At 49.4% G+C, this 19,361-nt stretch overlaps 1 protein-coding gene across 1 annotated transcript; it reads right to left on the reverse strand.

Moving 5' to 3' along the window:
- Positions 1-11,301: 11,301 nt before the first annotated feature.
- GPR85 (G protein-coupled receptor 85) lies at positions 11,302-16,509 on the reverse strand. Its single transcript, XM_032954292.2, has one exon. The coding sequence runs from the start codon at positions 15,346-15,348 to the stop codon at positions 13,573-13,575; it is 1,776 nt and encodes a 591-aa protein (XP_032810183.2). The 5' UTR covers positions 15,349-16,509; the 3' UTR covers positions 11,302-13,572.
- Between the last annotated feature and the right edge of the window lie 2,852 nt (positions 16,510-19,361).

Here is a 19,361-nt window from a genome sequence, read left to right on the forward strand (position 1 = left end):
TTTACGATGTCGAGTATTTGCTGCCAGTGGTGTGGTTGTTGTGGGACTCAACACTTCGCAAGTGCGATCACCTTCCAAGGCGTCATCGCCTGTCACAAGGCGTTGATGCCATCGCACCTCAACGCCAACTCTCTCCAACCCTCCCGCCTGATTCCGCAGCCGCTGCCCCATTGGCGACCTTCGAGATCAGGCCTCTCCCAGCCTCCCACCGCCCGCTCTGAGGTGTCCCACCCCCCGCCTCGGTCGCCGGACTGAGGCCACTCCGATGCTACGGCCGTCTCTGTGTCGGCCCTCCTCGATCCTGGACATGCTCCACCCAGCACAACCTTTTCTGTTGTTGTTGCTTAATGCTATCGAAAGGCTTATCTCCGATGTTGTCATTCGGGACTTTCCGCATTGCTTACTGCTGTATAACAGTAAACAATGATGGGCGCCACGGTGGCGAGATGTTGACTACCTCGCCTGGTACGCAGGAGGTCGTGGGTTCTATCCCGACCCTGACGCCTGCTGCTGTATATTTGGAGTCTGCGTGTCTCTCGCCCCGTGCCCGCGTGGATTTTTCTCCGGGTCCTCCGGTTTTTCCCTCCATATTTAGAAACGTGCGTTTCGAGTATTTGGCTGCTATAAATTTCCACGTGATGAGCCACTTCGTTGAGCTATCATTTGTGGCCAGGTCACTTCTGAATAAGAGCTGTATAGCTCAAGTGGGCCTTACCTGGTAAAATAAAAAAAATACATTTGTAGTTTATACTGTGGTTTAGTAAATGCATGAAGGAACTACATACACATTGTATCTGAATATTCAGACATGGGTCACCCCAAACAAGGTAACGCGTCTACAGGAGGCACAAGTACAGCCTTTAAAAAAGAAAATCAATCCACTGTTGAATGAGTGCCTCTCCACACCGTGAGGGTTGTTTGACCATGCTTCACCACTTTGGTCAGTGCCGCGAACCTAGTTCGATTCCCGCTCACGGCCACCAACACCAGTGACGATTATCCAAAGCAGTCCTGGGCTCCCACCTAGGTCGACGCAGCCTCAAACGAGTAAGTTGTGTCTGAACGTCGCCACTGGGGAGACAAAGGCGGCAGGGGCAAGGTGGAGACCACCCCACCCCACCCTCGCGTGCGGTGCCGGCCTTCATAGGTGGATCTCGCTCACGGAACTTGCCCCAACAGTCTGTTAAGGCTATACGGGAGATCTTTGTCTTTGGAGCACAGGACAGTACAAGAATCACACTGCCCTCTGCTGACGACCGCGTGGCCTCGCAGCCACCTTCTGAGTGACCCATCCGGGCCCTATCCAGCCTCAACTCTGCTTTATCTTAATCTGCCCTCCGAGCAATGAATCACCCGGAATCTTGCCACGTATATACCGTGAGCACAGCAGTAAATAAATGTTTCCTTGAACCCATTTAATAGGTTGAAGGGTACTTTGCATGCATTACCGATGTGCTTGTAAATAAGACTATGACCGGAGCACGCGACCTCCTGGCATGATTTCGTTTTGCAGCGACGACGACGACCGACAAACAAAACAACAAATCTCACGCGTGCCGGAAATATTGAATTTGTGCAAATTATACACCGAGAAAGTCGCATCTGCATGCTGCGCGCAGCCTCGGGCAAGGGACACGCGTGGACGTGAATGCAGCCTCCTTGCGTCTGGAACGCAACAAAGACAAAGGTCCCATCCCCCCAGTGTAGACTCAACAGACTCTTGGGGCAAGTGCTGTGAGCGAGCAGCTATAGAGGCCGGAGCGGCATACGAGGGGATGGGTGGCCGGCAACCACGCCCGACCGACCGCATTTGTCTCAACCAGTGGCGATGTCTACACACCGCACCAGGTATAGTTACTTGAGGTCGGGTCGACGTAGGAGAGGTCAAGGACCGGTTCAGATAATCGTCACGGGTGCTGGTCATGCGCGGAAATCGAATTCGGGTGGCCAGGTTCGTAGGGCCGTGCGCTAACCACTACGATGAATGCACACCCTCCACTCCCCAAAGATCCCCCATGTAACCCTTCACAGACTTAGGACAAGTGCTGTTAGCGAGCACCTATGAAGGCCGGCACGGTACACGAGGGGGTGGGTGACCAACACCACGCCCGACCAACCAGCGGCGATGTTTTCACACCGCACCAGGTACTCATTTGGGGCTGAGTCGACATAGGGGAGGTCCAGGACCCGGTTCAGATAATCGTCACTGGTGTTGGCAGTGAGCGAGAGTCGAACTCGGGTCGCCGGGTTCGTAGGGCAGCGCAAACCCGCCCTCCACCTCCCCAGGCACAACCTGCCGATTCATCCATTCATTAATTTACCTTTGAACATGTCGATAATTCTCCACGAGCAAACGTCCGCTCGGGAACGATTACATTTGCATCAGAGCGAGCTATTCGCGTGGTTTCATATTTTTGTTTGTTTGCTTTTAAAACATATTTTAAAGAGGTGAACACGATATGCAGAATATATGCGTCGTGACCCCGTGAAGCGTGCACTCCGTGTGTGTGTACGCATACGGCTTGCCACCGGAATATAACAGTTGACAGGCTTCATATTGATCATTTCCGTGGAGGGAGCAACTCCACGATAATCCACTTTGTTGAGTTATCATTTGTGGCCAGGTAGCTTCTGTAAAACAGGTCAATAGCTCAGTGGGCTTTACCTGGTAAGATTTAAAAAAAAACAATAGTTTAGTTTAATTTGTATATATTTTTAAGTGGGTTGTTTACCTTTCCTATACTTTGCTATCCTATCGTGTTTTTGTATTGTCTGTTGTTTTAACGATATGACCCGCCCCGCCTGGACATCTATGAAAAATAGCTTTATATAGCTCATGGGATACTTCCAGTATAAATATTCTGATTGGAAAGCCGCATTGAGTCTCAAGACTATTTTTCAAGAGGGTCTTGCCGTGTGTTCGCAGTCGGCAACGATGCCCGCTGTGCGTAATCCCAATTGAGTAATTTGTGGGGTTTGTATTTTGGTTGTCTCGGTGTGCCAGCACACACTGGGCCTATACTCTTCGAAGCACACGGCGGGTTAATGTCACGGTTAATATAACCCGCAGTGATAACCAGGGCGCCCGGTGGATTCAAACCTTGAACCTCAGCCACAGGCCGCAATACCGCTTGGCGAAGGGGGTCGCCATCCAAAATAACAAGAAGGGCCATTTTTCGAATTCGGTAAAAAAAACCCTCATTATTTCAAGAGTCGCAACACACCACGTGGTGAATACGAGACGGTGATGGTTCCTTAATCAATAACGGCACGAAGCCTATACCAATACCCGGCATTCGCCACCAAGTGACGGTGACGTCACCAAGGCGTCTGTGCCAGGCCAGGTGCACTTAAGAGGCCACGTGAAGTGTCGACGGCTCGCTGACAGGAGGTCTCGGGATAGACCCAGGTGCCATGGGTCGGCTGACTGAGATTACCGGTAGATGCACCAGCTGTAACCCCCCCCCCTACTGTGCCAACTTGCTCAATTTTAGACGCCCGACGCTCCGCTCGTTGTTGTGAGCGTCGCTCGTGTGCCCTCCCGTTTATGCTGGAGGGCGACTGCCTCCGAGAACTGGCCAGCGAGCCACTTAAAGAGCCGCACGCGGCTCCGTAGCCGCGGGTTGCCGACCCCTGCGCGATGTCGAGTCACCGCCCCAGTGCGTAAGTTGCGAAAGTGCAAAATTAAAGCGAGACCGCGGTGGACTGACGGCCGGTGACCAAATCAAACGGAAAGTGCGAGTCCTCGTCAACACCAGGAAAGCTAAGCAGGTTCGAACCTGGATAGCGCGCGGATGTGCACCCCTTGATTAGCACGGTTGGCTACGTAGGGTGCGAAAAGAATGTGAACACGCGTTCGTACGGTACATACATGAGCGACCAACAAGCGATGCACAACCAGGGTGCGTCTTGGGCAGCTGCGGTGCTATGCAACGTGATGGGCAGCAGAGGGCAGTGCGGTAGAGTCCCCACTCGCGTGCTGTACCGTTACGCTACCTGCCCAGCGCTAACTAACCAAGCCAGCACGGTTTACGCATGAGCAAATCACCCCCCCCCCCCCCACAGCGTGGGGAGCACCTCATCCAGCAGTGGATAAACAAAATGCAACCCGTACCACGTACGCATTTACCAATGACGTAGCCCAACTCTCAAACGTTGAAATGTACTCACGAACTAAATTGGATCGAACTAAAATGTCCACATTTCAACTTTCAAGAGATCACGACGGGTGATGATGCGTTATCGATGATCCTTTGCTTCACTTGGCGAGGGAGCTTTGAGATGCGTCGTGTTTGAGATGCTTCGTGTCTTTGCAAGGGCAATGCTGGACAGTGTTGTTCTGCACAATACAGCGTACTTCAAAAAACATGTGAACACTTCTGAGAATTTGTAACAGTACCGCAATAACTGTGCTGCTGCCTCCAGGCTCTGGAGACCACCTTGAGAAGATCCCAGGCCACGTGTTGACAACGATGTCGAACAAGTGGAGACTGACTTGTTGACGATATTAACATACATTTGTTATCACGTAACGTTCTTTTTTCATAAAAAAAAACGTGAGTCCCGTGTAAGTGTGAACATTTTTCTTAAAACACCCTGTACATGTAGACGTTTTTGTGGGTTAGATCGCGTCAATATAAATGTGTCGTTCAGCCCGCCACCACCCGACACAGCCAATTAGTAAGGTTTGTCGCGTAAACAAAACGTGCCAATTCGTTCCTAGTACAGCACACCGGTGTGTTGGAGAGTAAACCCAACAATAATTTACAATTCGAGTCCCGTGACGTTTTGCTGGTGCGTTGGCCGGCTTAACGATTTGACCCAAAACACCTCTATTGTGGATATTGGTCGCGAAAGAACTACGTGTTTCAAACAGTGTTGGTCTGCATATCCCACCTCTGTATTTCTATCCCACGTCTGTGCTCCCCGCCACCCCACCGCCCACGGACAGAACGTCCATGGGCATGCGAGACGAACCCTACAAGAGTGAAAAAAAATAACTACGAAAAAAAAACACCCAACACGCCCATTTCATTGAATACGACACTTGCGGCTCGTTTTGTTCCGCCTACAAAAGTATCACGTAGTGGAGAAAAAAAGAATCTATCGCCTGGAAATTTAATAGCGACTGAAAATTACCCGGATCAAGTCTGTGGATGCAACTGTAGGTTCTAATTGAGAGATTCACCCTCACCCATTCTTCGATAGAGCTGCGTTAATGGATTTCGCGAGCCAGTCCACTTAAGGCGCGCTTCTCATATAATATACGAGGTGTTGGGGCGTAAGGTGGCCAATGTTGAGTTTAAAGCGAGCCACGTGGCTTTGGGATTTTTGAACGATTTAAACATTACACGCGCGCCACGTTCTGCGGCGTCGCCTAAAGCAAGCGCCGTAATAACAGACGCAACGGGTGTCGAGATCATATTACCCCCCCCGCCCTCCCGTGGGGAGGTGGGGGGTGCGAACCGTCCGTCACAAGAGCGAAGCTCAGCCCATTGACGCCACCAGCGTCCGCTGGAGACGCGATTACAGCTACCTCTCCCCCTTTTACGCACCGACCTCGAGCCCCTGGGACCAGTCCGGTCTCCACGCCGTCAAGATGGGGGGGGGGGGGGGGTTTCACCTCAATGGGGCTTCTTCTCGGAATGGGGAGGGTTGAGGGGCCATAACCTCTATTATGGATGGTATTGTTCGCGAAAGCCCACGTGTTAAACGTTCTTACAGGTTTACCGTGTGTACGCAACGCACACCGAGACGCCGCGGATTAAGTTAAAACCCGAAAGGTCTTTGTTGTCGCGCCGCCTGCGGTGAGCGAGCGGAGCACGTAAACAACCGCTCGATGGCTCACGGGTTTTTTTTGTCCGATTAAAAAAAAAGATGTTAAAGTACGCGTGCACTTTGGAATAATTCGTGTTTCACTTCATGCTGCGAGCATTTCAGGTTCTGCCGCAAAGACAGTGCGGCGCCACGTGCGTCGTGCTGAACTTCCGCGATGTGCGATTCGGGTTGTACCCGCTGTTTGAATCGGCACGATGTCCGACGTTTCGCTCCACGTTCTGGAAGCTTCTTCGGCACACACAAAAAAGCTCGCAGCGCGTGGAAGAGAACTCCACAGCACGACCGCGAACACCGACGCAGTCGTACGTCGATCCCGTTGGTTTCAAATCTCACTCGTTAATGACGTTCTCACGTAGGGCTTGTGTTTGAAAATACTCGGAACACAGTGACCGACTGTGCCGGCGCGAGGAATGGTGTGAGCATTTCACCGCAAGAGTGGCGACAATTTGACGACACCCCCTTGTTAATGCCTCTCACGTGGCCCGAACGCAGAGAGGGTGGCGATACCAACGGCTCAAGGATCGTCTCACAATGGCATATGGTTCACGGCAACCCCTTTCAAAACGGCCCGCAAAAAAAAATATTCATCCGTCACACCACGGCAAGGATCCGAGCAAAGCTGATCGGGCTACAAAATTATATTTTTTAAACCGGGAAACAATATTTGAACGTCCTGCTACTCATCCCTCAGCAGGGAAAAGATTTCCCGCACCTGCCCCCACACAGCTATTCCCCTACACAATAGGTTAGTTTAACATAACCCTCACGACACCCTAAATTGGCTCGCGTTTAACTATGTAACATTAACGCTTCCCCCTACTTTCCTCAGCTGCAGGCATACTGTGCGTGTTTCGTATACAGTGAGGGAAAAAATTATTTGATCCCCTGCTTATTTTATACGTTTGCCCACTGACAAAAAGAAATGATCAGTCTAGAATTTTAATGGTAGGTTTATTTGAACAGTGAGAGACAGAATAACAAAAAAAATCCGGAAAAACGCATGTCAAAAATGTTATAAATTTATTTGCATTTTAATGAGGGAAATAAGTATTTGACCCCCTCTCAATCAGAAAGATTTCTGGCTCCCAGGTGTCTTTATACAGGTAACGAGCTGAGATTAGGAGCACACTCTTAAAAGGAGTGCTCCTAATCTCAGCTTGTTACCTGTATAAAAGACACCTGTCCACAGAAGCAATCAATCAATCAGATTCCAAACTCTCCACCATGGACAAGACCATAGAGCTCTCCAAGGATGTCAGGGACAAGATTGTAGACCTACACAAGGCTGGAATGGGCTACAAGACCATTGCCAAGCAGCTTGGTGAGGAGGTAACAACAGTTGGTGCGATTATTCGCAAATGGAAGAAACACAAAAGAACTGTCAATCTCCCTCGGCCTGGAGCTCCATGCAAGATTTCACCTCGTGGAGTTGCAATGATCATGAGAACGGTGAGGAATCAGCCCAGAACTACACGGGAGGATCTTGTCAATGATCTCAAGGTAGCTGGGACCATAGTCACCAAGAAAACAATTGGTAACACACTACGCCGTGAAGGACTGAAATCCTGCAGCGCCTGCAAGGTCCCCCTGCTCAAGAAAGCACATATACATGCCCGTCTGAAGTTTGCCAATGAGCATCTGAATGATTCAGAGGACAACTGGGTGAAAGTGTTGTGGTCAGATGAGACCAAAATGGAGCTCTTTGGCATCAACTCAACTCGCCGTGTTTGGAGGAGGAATGCTGCCTATGACCCCAAGAACACCATCCCCACCGTCAAACATAAAAGTAGAAACATTATGCTTTGGGGTTTTTTTTCTGCTAAGGAGACAGGACAACTTCACCGCATCAAAGGGACGATGGACGGGGCCATGTACCGTCAAATCTTGGGTGAGAACCTCCTTCCCTCAGCCAGGGCATTGAAAATGGGTCGTGGATGGGTATTCCAGCATGACAATGACCGAAAACACACGGCCAAGGCAACAAAGGAGTGGCTCAAGAAGAAGCACATTAAGGTCCTGGAGTGGCCTAGCCAGTCTCCAGACCTTAATCCCATAGAAAATCTGTGAAGGGAGCTGAAGGTTCGAGTTACCAAACGTCAGCCTCGAAACCTTAATGACTTGGAGAAGATCTGCAAAGAGGAGTGGGACAAAATCCCTCCTGAGATGTGTGCAAACCTGGTGGCCAACTACAAGAAACGTCTGACCTCTGTGATTGCCAACAAGGGTTTTGCCACCAAGTACTAAGTCATGTTTTGCAGAGGGGTCAAATACTCATATCCCTCATTAAAATGCAAATCAATTTATAACATTTTTGACATGCGTTTTTCTGGATTTTTTTGTTGTTATTCTGTCTCTCACTGTTCAAATAAACCTACCATTAAAATTATAGACTGATCATTTCTTTGTCAGTGGGCAAACGTACAAAATCAGCAGGGGATCAAATACTTTTTCCCTCACTGCATGTGTGCAGCGGTCATGTAGTGGTTAGCACTCTGCCCTACGAAACTTTGCCATCCCAGTTAGATTCCGACTCGCGGGCAACATCAGCGGCAAATATCTGACCCAATTCTGAGCCTTCCCCGGGTCAACTCGCACCTCCGATTAGCACGGTTGGCTACGTAGGGTGCAAAAAACTTTCAATATACCAACTTGATCTTAGAATTAGTACCTGGCGCTGTGTGTAAATGTCAGCACTGGGTAAATAAGGTAGCCGAGTGCGGTGCAGGCCACACTGACCTAAACTATAAACTCTTGTTATTTTACCAAATAAGGCGCACTGAGCTAAATAACTCTTTGTCAAAAGCGATCTGGCCACAATAGCTCAACGAATAGGTTTATCACGTGGACATTTATAGTAGCCGAATATTCTATATGCATGTTCCTAAATGTGGTGGGGAAAACTGGACATGTAAGCTACAAATATACAGGCGTCGGGTTCAAACCCACGAACTTCTACATACCAGGCGAGGTCGTTAACATATCGCTACCGCAGCTACCCCTACATGTGCTTTCGGCCTTCACAAGTGCTTGCTAACAGCACTTGCCCCAACAGCCTATATGGCTATGAGGATGGGGGGGGTATGTCTTTGATAAAAGGGGCAACCGGAATATAAATTTGGCCCTGGCGTTGCTCGCTCTTGAATACCGGGGCCAGGATTGCAAATTGAGATGCAGTGCCCCGCGTTCATGACCGTCGCCCGGCATTGAAGCCTCGTCGAGAGAAAAAAAATCATGACAGTGAAACGTAAACGCTAGGAGGGAAATGAGCTAAACCGACGGGTTGGTGGTTCGCGAAGAATAATTGAGCGGGAAGGAGAAAGCTTTGCAGAAAAAAATAGGGCGCCCTGAAATAGGCTCCCATCCTGCGTTTAACTCCCTTAATAGTGATGTCCATCAATTTCAGTGCACTTCTCTTCCCAAATAGACTAACAGCATCTCATTGAAGACATCTTCCCATGAGTAACTTTTACCATGGGCATTCCATCTCCATTTCATTTTGGCCAGTTTACCCTTCATCAACCTTGTGATACCTACAGTATGTATTTAGTTTTAAATTGTACATTTGCATAAAATTATTGTCAACCTACTGCCGCACAGGGGGCCTAACGATGCCGTGTGGATCTGTGGGGGTTATGTTGCCACAATTCAGAATTCTGGTTGGCAAATGGTGGGAGCATAGACGTTGGGGTATTGGTACAGTTCAATAAGTGATTATGCTACACCGCCTTGTGCTGACAATTTAACACCGCAGCAGTATACAACGCCTGTTTAACAAAAGGTGGACGCCCATTCACTCCTATCCAGGCTAAAATTCCGCTTAGCTTTCGAGATCTGACATGGTTCAGTCTCACGAAATCAGCGAAGCGAATCCTTAATCGGCACTCATTAGGCATTATCACCTAGATTAATGTAATTATAAAAGATGAACCATCTTTTTAAAAACTCAGTATTTCTCACACAATACCTCTCAAAATTACAAAACATCCCCGCGGAGATGGTCACTCCGCAACATATTGCCAACAGCTGTTCCGCTTCAATAAAGATCTCCTTGGCACGGGCCGACACCCAAAATCAATGATCACGAAAAAAAATGTACGCGGGCCCATTCGTTTTGGCAAAGAGGGCCGCTCATTGCTCCAACCCCTTCATCTTCCGTCTCCATTGCGCACGCGCCTCGTTTGAATTTGTATTTTCTTGAAGCGACCAACTCTGGAGTAGTGCATCAATTCACGGCCAATTTACGACCGCGACTTTTTCCCTCCTTGCTGCGGTTTCACAACCCACGGAATGATCACGCCGGGAACGTTTTGTGGCGGCAAACGACGCGAAGTGAAATGAGGTGCAACAGGTTTGGGGGGGGGGGGGTGACAAGAGAAGAGATGAGAGGTGATAGGGAGTGGGAGGCATGAGAGTGGGAGGGATGACCCGCCACACGAAGCGCTCGATAGGGAAGGAAGCAGAGGTGTAATGATTGTTCTCTCCCACCCAAACAACCCTCCCGTGATTCTACGAATTGTCACGAGTTAGGATTACCATTTAATTCAAGAATCAATCGTTGTCCCAATTTTAATGCAGCGGCCTCGAGTGAACAAAGTACGCCATGTGAGACAGCCCGATAAATTAATAAGAATCACCGGCCATGATCTGATCCACTGCTGAAGGCCTCCACATTCTTGAGGGATGACAAAATAAAACGTCCCCATGGGGATAACACAAAAATCTACCTTTGCACCCGATATTCAAAGCGTGTATTGTGAACAATAAGATTTTATATTGATTGATGAATTGATGCCGATAATGGAGATGTTAGGAAGGAGAGTTGGGGGCACCACAGTGGCGAGATGTTAACTCCGTCACCTGGCACGCAGGAGGTCGTGGGTGTTGATTCCGACCCTGACGCATGTTGTACAGTATTTGGAGTTTGGATGTTCTCCGCTTTTCCCCCATTTAGAAACACGCATTAATAGACTTAGGCTGCTGCTAGAAATTTCCACGTGATATCCACTTCGCTGATCTATCGTTTGTGGCCAGGTCGCTCCTGAAAGAGCGCAAAATAGCTCAGTGGGCCTTACCTGGTGAAATACAAATATTTTAAGTTCATAATTTTATACGAATAAAGAGGGGATGTAAGAACTATTGGAATCAAGTGCTATGTACCCACTGCATAGTATAAGATGCGTGAAGGCATCAAGCTTACCTTGATGGTGTGAATGATATGCCGATGATAAATGCACATTATTTTTTTGAAAATAATTAAATCTTTTTGTTTACGGACGCCGGGCCGCAGCAGGGAATGTTTAAGGATATATGCAAATATATGAATACAAAAAATTGTCATGAAAAATTGAGAGCCCTTAAAATATAAATCAACTTGATGATTTGGTGGGAAATCTTCATATCACAGGTGCCGTAACACATTAAAACAATACATAAAGAAAAAATCACAATGTAGTCACCTAAGAGTCAAGAATGTAGCAGCTCAATTTATATCTCAAACACACCCTTTCTGTGCAAACAATCATTTGTATTTAGACATCCAAAATACAAAGGGAAAAAAATTACGCTTAAATCATCATCATGAATCTTTAGGGCATGGATCCTGTGGTTTCCCCAAACAGATCCAACCAAAGTCACGTGTCCAAGTAACCTTTTAAAGTATCAATCACAGCAACACATTTGCTCCTTTGAAAATGTTCAAAATATGCAACAGGACAAATAAGGAACTCTTAAGTTTATAAGAGTCGAAGAGATAAAAAAAAATTTGACTGTCGAACACACACGACCACATCTTGTTCCTCTCTAGAATATAGCTACAGGGGGATATGTACAGTACATTACAAAGCTGCGAGAAATTAATCCATGTGTACAATAACGATTTCCCATTTTCGTGGTCCGCTTCTTGGCACTTGTGACTGAATGAGAAAAAAAAACACGTTTTAAAGGCAGTATTTTTTTTGTTTCGTTTCAGAAAGTACATTGGGAGAAGCGCGTTTTTTTTTTTAAAGATTGCACGGCGCACCGTCCGTTAATTCCCGTCCCAGAGACGACGTCTATTCATTACAAAACAGGGCGCGCTTTGCCATCGCAATTGTCATTCAAGTGCGGTTGCCCGAACGATGTCACGGACGCATGCGCGCTACTAGGTGAGATGGGGGGGTGGGCGGCCCTCGGAATGGCCCCAGCGAACAGCCTCACCACATTGATTGTGCAGTGCATCATAGCGAATGTCTGCCAGGGAGAGAAAGCTCGCTCACACACACACACATATACACACGTGTCACGAGGCGAGCTGTCAATGACCACCGCACGTGTGCACGCGTACATCCATGCATGCCTTGCTTGGGCGCGTGTCCAAAATAATACAAAAAAATAACAGGTTTGGGTTTCTTGCAGCGATCTCACACCGACCCCTCCACCACTCCCCGTCACCAACCTCTGTTTTCAGTTCATTGATGGAATTGCCGTTCGAAGTGTCTTGGGACAAGCTTTGTTTTAATTACTGACCTTCTGCCAACAGCGTACCAAACACTACAACTGCTGTGTTCCGTCTCTTGAAGCTGCCGCTTCGGTGTCACCGTTATGCACAGTGGGATACGGAAGGTTGTCGATCAAAGCTGTGTACCCCCGTGGCCACCTTTGATGGGTTTTTTTTTGTCTTGTTTCAGTCAGCTCCGTACATTTCCCCTTCAAAATTTTCAATCATTATTATAATTGCACAGGCCGTCGAATGTCCGATGTTTTCGTTGGCTGCGTTTCTGCAGCATGTTAACAATGTTCGCAATACTGTCGATTTTAAATGAAAAGCATGCATACTCGCACAACAAACTCAAACGCTCAATAGGTAATGACAGCGAGACGAAATAAAATAAATGAATTTCCCAAAAAAAACAAGTAGAAACAGCAGCAGATAATTAAAAATGTGCATCACCCAAATGGAGACTGCACAATTACAGTAATAGTATTCAAAGAAAATACTCTAGTGGTTTCTTTCAATATGCATAATAGAATAAATTAAGACTGAACCACGTTAACAATAACATTATCGAAGGTGCTGATTAAAACGTGAAGAACTGAAACGAATCATGATGTTGTACAAAGGGCGAGTTTTTCTCTTGCGAGCTCTGTTCACAAACTCTCCCCGGTCAGTTGTTCAACCATCCTCAACTTACCGCCTCAAATGGCAGGCAAAAACGAAAAAACGTAACAAAAAAACCACCCCAACAATAACCGATCCTCCAATCTCAATGTAACCAACAGCTTCGCCATATCCCACCACACAAACCGTGATCCAATCTCGGTCACGATCAAAATGGCCCATCTTTAAAAAAGAAAAATGCACACGTAAACAAACCCCACCGAGGTAAGTAGCAGGCCTCCTCCACTGTTTTGCTGGGAGTGCACTTGCCAATAACATCCAGCAACTAAGCAGCATTAATAACAGGCCTGACTGCTCTGAAAGTGGAAACCTATCCAGTCTACCCGATTACGTTAAAAGCCTCTGGGAAAAAAAACCACACACACACGGGGTCATAAATGCCATCAGCTTACCCTCCAATGTTATTTTTTCTCCTCAAATTTATATTAAGGGACTATTACCTTCTCGAATATTCTATCACCGACATCACCCCTGGGGGCTAGCTCATCTCTTTGCGCGAGGCGAAAAAAGACACAAGCCCACAACGGGACCCAGACAAAGCCCACCACCAAACCACACACGCAGCGGAGTGAGGGCTCTCACACGACATAGTATGCCTCGTGTGGCAGGCGCGGCTTGCGACAGTAAGGGATGGCGCTGTACAGACAGCGTCTGAGCTCCTTGTTAGACACCAAGCACACGAAAGGGTTGACGGCGGCCTGGGCGAAACTGAGCCACACGGCCACGCTCAGGTAGGCTGGCGGGACGCTGCACGCGCGCACGAACACTCGCCAGTAGCAAGCAACCACATAGGGGGCCCACAGCACCAGGAACAGCAGGGTCATGATGTAGAACATCTTGCCCAGCCGCTTCTCGGTTTTGAAGTCGTCCAGAACCAGCAGGCGCTTGTTCTGACCGCCGGCGCCACCGCCACCGTTGCCACCACCACTACCACCTCCTCCTCCTCCACCGACACCACCAGCAGCTCCGCCACCACCAGCAGCACCTCCACCGCCGGCCCCTACAGCAGCCGAGGGCCGAATTCCCACGAGGGTGGGCGGCGTGGGACCTCGACCGAAGCCGGCGATCCAGTTGGCCGCCGCCTGCCCCGTGGCTCCGGGGCCGTGGAATGTCCAGTTCTGGCTGATGGCCGGCACGAGCTGCACGGGCTTCATCTTGCGGTGGTCGTAGACGAAGAGGATGAGCTTGAGGTAGACCACCTGGGTGGCGAACACGATGACCACGAGCATGAGCATGAAGCCCAGCGAGTCGTTCTCCTTGAAGTAGCGGTGCTCGAAGGTGCACTGGCCCTCCTCGGCGATGAAGGCGTACGTGCCCACGTCGAAGACGGGCGGGAACGCCATCGCCACCGACAGGATCCAGGCCATGCACACGATGGCGGCGCAAGTCCACGAGGTCATGCGCTTCGAGTAGAAGCGGTGGTGGGCCACGGCGATGTAGCGCGTGACGCTCACGCAGAACAGCATGAAGGCGGCGTGGAAGCAGAAGAGGACGCTCGTGAAGGCCAGGTACTTGCACGGCCGCGCGCCGTAGGCCCACGCAGACGGGGACGACGGGGACGAAGAGGAGGACGAGGCCGACATCGCGGCGGCCGCGGCGGCTGCCGACGAGGCCGCCGCAGCCGACGACGACGAAGACGATGACGACGAAAGCGAGGAGGAGGCCACGGCGGCCACCGCAGCCGCCGCCGAGGAAGGCGCCGCGGACGAGGCTGACGAGGCGGCGGCCGCGGCCGCTGCTGCTGCCGCGGCCGCGGCGATTGAGATGGAGGAGACCACGGACGAGGCCGGCGACGAGGCTGACGAGGTGGCGACCGCCGCAGCCGCGGCGGCGGCCGTCACCGGGGCAGGTGACGAGGTGATGGAGGCCAGCACGAAGGGGAAACAGACGAGGGAGCGCAGGAGGTCGGCGGCGCACAGGTCCAGGAGGAAGTAGTAGGGCACCTTGCGCAAGCTGCGCTCGCGCAGGATCACGAAGGCCACCAGCAGGTTGCCCGCCGCGCCCACGGCCACGATGAGGCCCAGCGAGGAGATCTTGGCCAGCGAGGCCGCGGCCGTGGTGGTCGTGGCCGGGCCTCCGCCCAGCTGCTGGAAGCTGCCATTCACCGCGGCGAGCAGAGGCAGGGCCTGGAGGCCCAAGTCCAGCAGTTGATGCTGGTGCAAGTGGCTGGAGTTCGCCATGGGAGGGTGGAAGGCAGCTTGCTCGGCCCCCTTCGTGTCCACCACTACCACCCGCAGCAGCAGCAGCAGGCTGTTGTTGCTGTTGTTGTTCACGTCGTGCACCTTCTGGTTCTTGATCGTCCACGGCAGGGGCGCTGAGGTGCGATTCGGCAAATTGGTTGTGGCAGAAATCATGGAAACTGGATTCTGGCTCGCAGCGGGTTGTTGTTGACGATGTTGTTGCTTCCACAGTCGTGTTCTAGTACCATTGTAAAACTGTTATATTTTTAGGGCTGCCTTTGCCAGGCATGAGTCTCGGTGGACTGTCGCCCCGGTTTATAAATAAATGTTTACTCATTCATTGCCTGTGTTGTTATTATCGCGCCTATTTTAATAATCTCATTGTTTTACTTATCTCGGCCGAAACGCGCTCCAGTATTTTCGGAGCACAGCATTCGTCTCGGTGGCTATTCGTCTAACAGCCTCGCCATTACTGACGATTTAAATCGCCGATAATCACAACTCCGCTACCTATATATGTATGTAGAGACGAATTTATTTAATCAAATAAACCGAATCCTTCTGGTCGACCGGCACTGATGTTGATAAACGACAAGAAGCAGTTGTAGCAATTGTAGCAGCAGCAGGAGCTGAAACGAAGACGGAGGCGGCTGTGGTCCGGCAGCAGCAGCAGCAGAAGACGAAGCCGGCTTTGGTTGAGAGGAGGAGGAAGATGGGAAGACGGAAGAACGATGAGAGGCGAGAGAAGCGCCGAGGCGACGCGGAGAGGAACACCGCTTCGCCAACTCCATCACAAAATGGTGCAGCGCCGAGCGATGTCACCGACGACGACTAACGGAGTCGCCATGTCTCGCAACAGCTACATATCACACGCCGGTGCTAGCCGCACGGTCTCAAGACATTCTCCTTTTGTGCTTACAATTTCCTCGGTTTTTTTTTACTACGAGAGATGCGATTTTGTTTGTTTGTTGTCGTCGTCGTCGCTTTGTATGCGATAATAACAATGTTGTTGTTGTTGGCACAGCGTTGGATATTGTTCGCGGTGGTGGTGGTGGTTGACGCCTCGGCAAACAAAAAAACGCTCAAAACACATTCGCCAATAACACCGCCTTAAAAAAGGAAATTAAGCAAGGACGATAAATATGCTAGCGGCGGTGAAGAGGGCGGGGGGAGGGGAAGACGTTCCGGGCAACGGCCCTTCTTCGTGACAAGAGTGGCGAGGCGAGGTTTGCTAAATTGCCGAGTGGTGGGTGGGTGGTTGTAGGTGCGAAGCGGGCGCATGAGAGCGCAGCACACACGCCTAGATGGGGGGGGGGGGGGGACGCCGCTTCCGCCTTGGGCTGGGGCGCTGCGTCCGCTCTTATAGGTGGGGGGAGGGCGGGCAAGGCGAGTCCCCCCTCCCCCCGCAGCGACGCGCTTTTTGTTGCGCGCGTACAACTCGGCGGCCATGTTGGGTCAGGGCGCTTGTTTGGTGGACGGGGCGGGGCCGCTGCTTTGTACGTCACCCAACGCCTGCCGTGAGGTTGTATGTGACGTCGACTTCCCATAGTAAGATGGCCACCGTGACGTACGACCCTCCCCCTCACAACCCCCACCCCCAGAACATGCCATTGGCCGATTGTCGAAAAAAATCACGTGGACGTGCGATCCGCCCGCGTGGCCAATCAGCAGGCGCAGCCCCCACCGGGCTCGTGTATGTGGGAAGAGGTGGGCGGGGCTTCTGAGGGGAGGGGATGTGGGGGGTCATGGGGGAGGGGTGGAGGGGTCGGCACGTGCGTGCTTGGTAATTTATTTTCCTGTTGCAGGTCATACTTCCCCATCCTGGTCATTGCGGGTTGGTGAACGTTGGGAGTACCGGACGTGGCAGGTTCAACAGTGGAGTTTGCTACGCCTTTATAATTCAGGTTATTTTGCCGCACGATAAGGCACTTCGTTGAGCTATCATTTGTGCCCAGGTCGCTTCTGAAAAATAAGCTAATATCTCAGTGGGCTTCATGTGGTAAAATAACAAATAAGTATAGTTTCATTTGTATATTTTTTTTCAGTGATTTGTTTGACTTTCCCAAACTTTCCACTCCGAGGGTGTTTTGTATTGTTGTTGTTGTAACATTCTGACCTGCCCCTACTGGAAATTTGTAAAAAAAAAAAAGTTTTATATAGCTTTAAACTCTATGGGTCTTTCGGTAAAGTCACGTAGATAGAAAAATAATAGATCACGACCTTTCGATCGCAACACAGGCACCTGAAGATGGTTGCTTGTGTTGCGATCGAAACGTTGTGATCTATTATTCTTCTATCCACGTGACTTCACCGAAAGACCCAAAGAGTATGAATTCCTGCAGTCACGAAAGCTTTAAATAGCTTTATAATTCATCTGATTCCTTCAGTATACGTAAATATTACTATTATTAGCTATCACCCATGATCGATCCACTCCTGGATGCAGACCTTCCCAATCTGGCGCCATCTCTCACGATCCTGCGATGTAACAATAATCAACCTGACGTCTGCACACAAACCCAGGTCATCATCGCTACATCTCCCTGAGCGACGACGTCGTCTCGAACGAGTTGCATTCGAGACGGGAATGCCAACCAACGAATGGGCTAAGCCAGTGAACGAATTTCCACGTGTTCATGGCGGGACGAGGATGGTCACTTCTGTTGACTGCCCACCAACGCGAGTTGCAGCATCACAAATTAAAGGGCCACAAATTTGCATGTTGCTGCCAAAAAAATAGTCTAGTTTATTTATGACCAGGTAAGAGCTCGAGAGACCAGGATATTATCATTTTCAGGTCACCTGTGGCCTTAGTTTACCCAGTAGTGGGCGATAATTGCTATGCGTATAATCCCAATTGACTCATTTGCGGTGTAATCGTCTAATTGAGCAAATATGTAAAGGTCTACTCTTGCCAATGGCCATATTTCACCACGCTGGTCAGTACGGGTGAGTGAAAGTGGGGAGGCATTCCACGTTGGAGCAAAGTCGAACAACAAAAGATGTAGCGGCACTGATCTGCTGCCCACAATGTCGCCTCGCAGCTTGCTATGCGAGTTGTTGTTGAACTTATTTCGCACCGTACATTGCCAACCGTGCTCATCCAAAAACTATCCAGGCTCTAAACTGCTTAGCTTCTTGAGATCTGTCTGACAAGCTCCGGTTTATTCAGGATGCTTTGTTCATAGGGTATTTTTTGTTGAATGCATTGGTAAATGGCACAGATTTGAGAGCGATGGTGTGGGTGTATTTACTAATATGAGCCAAGAATGTGTCACGCGCGTGACGTCACTCCACATGAGGCCCACCCCCGCGTGACGTCACTCCACGTGAGGCCCACCCCCTCATTAATATTCATGAGTGGGTGGATTATTACACTTTCGCAGAGGAAGGTCGAGCCGAATTAAATAATATTATATGGTTCTTTCGGTAAAGTCACGTAGATAGAAAAAAATATAACAATAAAATAATACAAATGAAAAATAATAACAATAAAATAAAGTAAATAACGTTTTATTAACTTTATTTTTTTTATTTAAAGCTTTCGTGACTGCAGGGATTCATATTCTTGGTTCTTTCGGTAAAGTCACGTAGAAGGGAAACAATAAAATAATTAAAAAATATATATAAAACAATAAAATCCTCACGACGTTTCGACTGCAACACAAGCAATCATCATCAGGTGTGAAAACCACAACAAGAATTTTTTTAAAAAGTAGCGGTTTTTTAACGTTATTATTTATTCTTTTTTCTTCCATCAACGTGGCTTTACCGAAAGAACCATAGAATATGAATTCCTGCAGTCACGAAAGTTTTCAGTCAAAATTTAATTCAATAATTGATTATGCAAATTCGCTGCAAATATGACGTTTCTTTACAGAAAGTGACGGTAAAAAATAAATATACGCAGCACAGTGCTACATCCGTACGTGACGTCACTGCAAAAGAGCCCCCCCCCCTCATTAATATTCATGCGCGCGTGGAAATTTACACTGACGCACAAGGTCGCGCACTCAACATTCCGCACCCCTCCCCTCATTAATAATCACGAGCGGGTGACGTCACTCAACATGCCACACCCTCCCCTCATTAATAATCACGAGCGGGTGACGTCACTTCACATGTCGCACCCCTCCCCTCATTAATAATCACGAGCGGGTGACGTCACTCAACATGCCACACCCCTC

Source organism: Petromyzon marinus, chromosome 14, assembly GCF_048934315.1.
Source record: "Petromyzon marinus isolate PM22_M1 ecotype Great Lakes invasive population chromosome 14, UKy_Petmar_22M1.pri1.0, whole genome shotgun sequence".
NCBI lineage: Eukaryota > Metazoa > Chordata > Hyperoartia > Petromyzontiformes > Petromyzontidae > Petromyzon > Petromyzon marinus.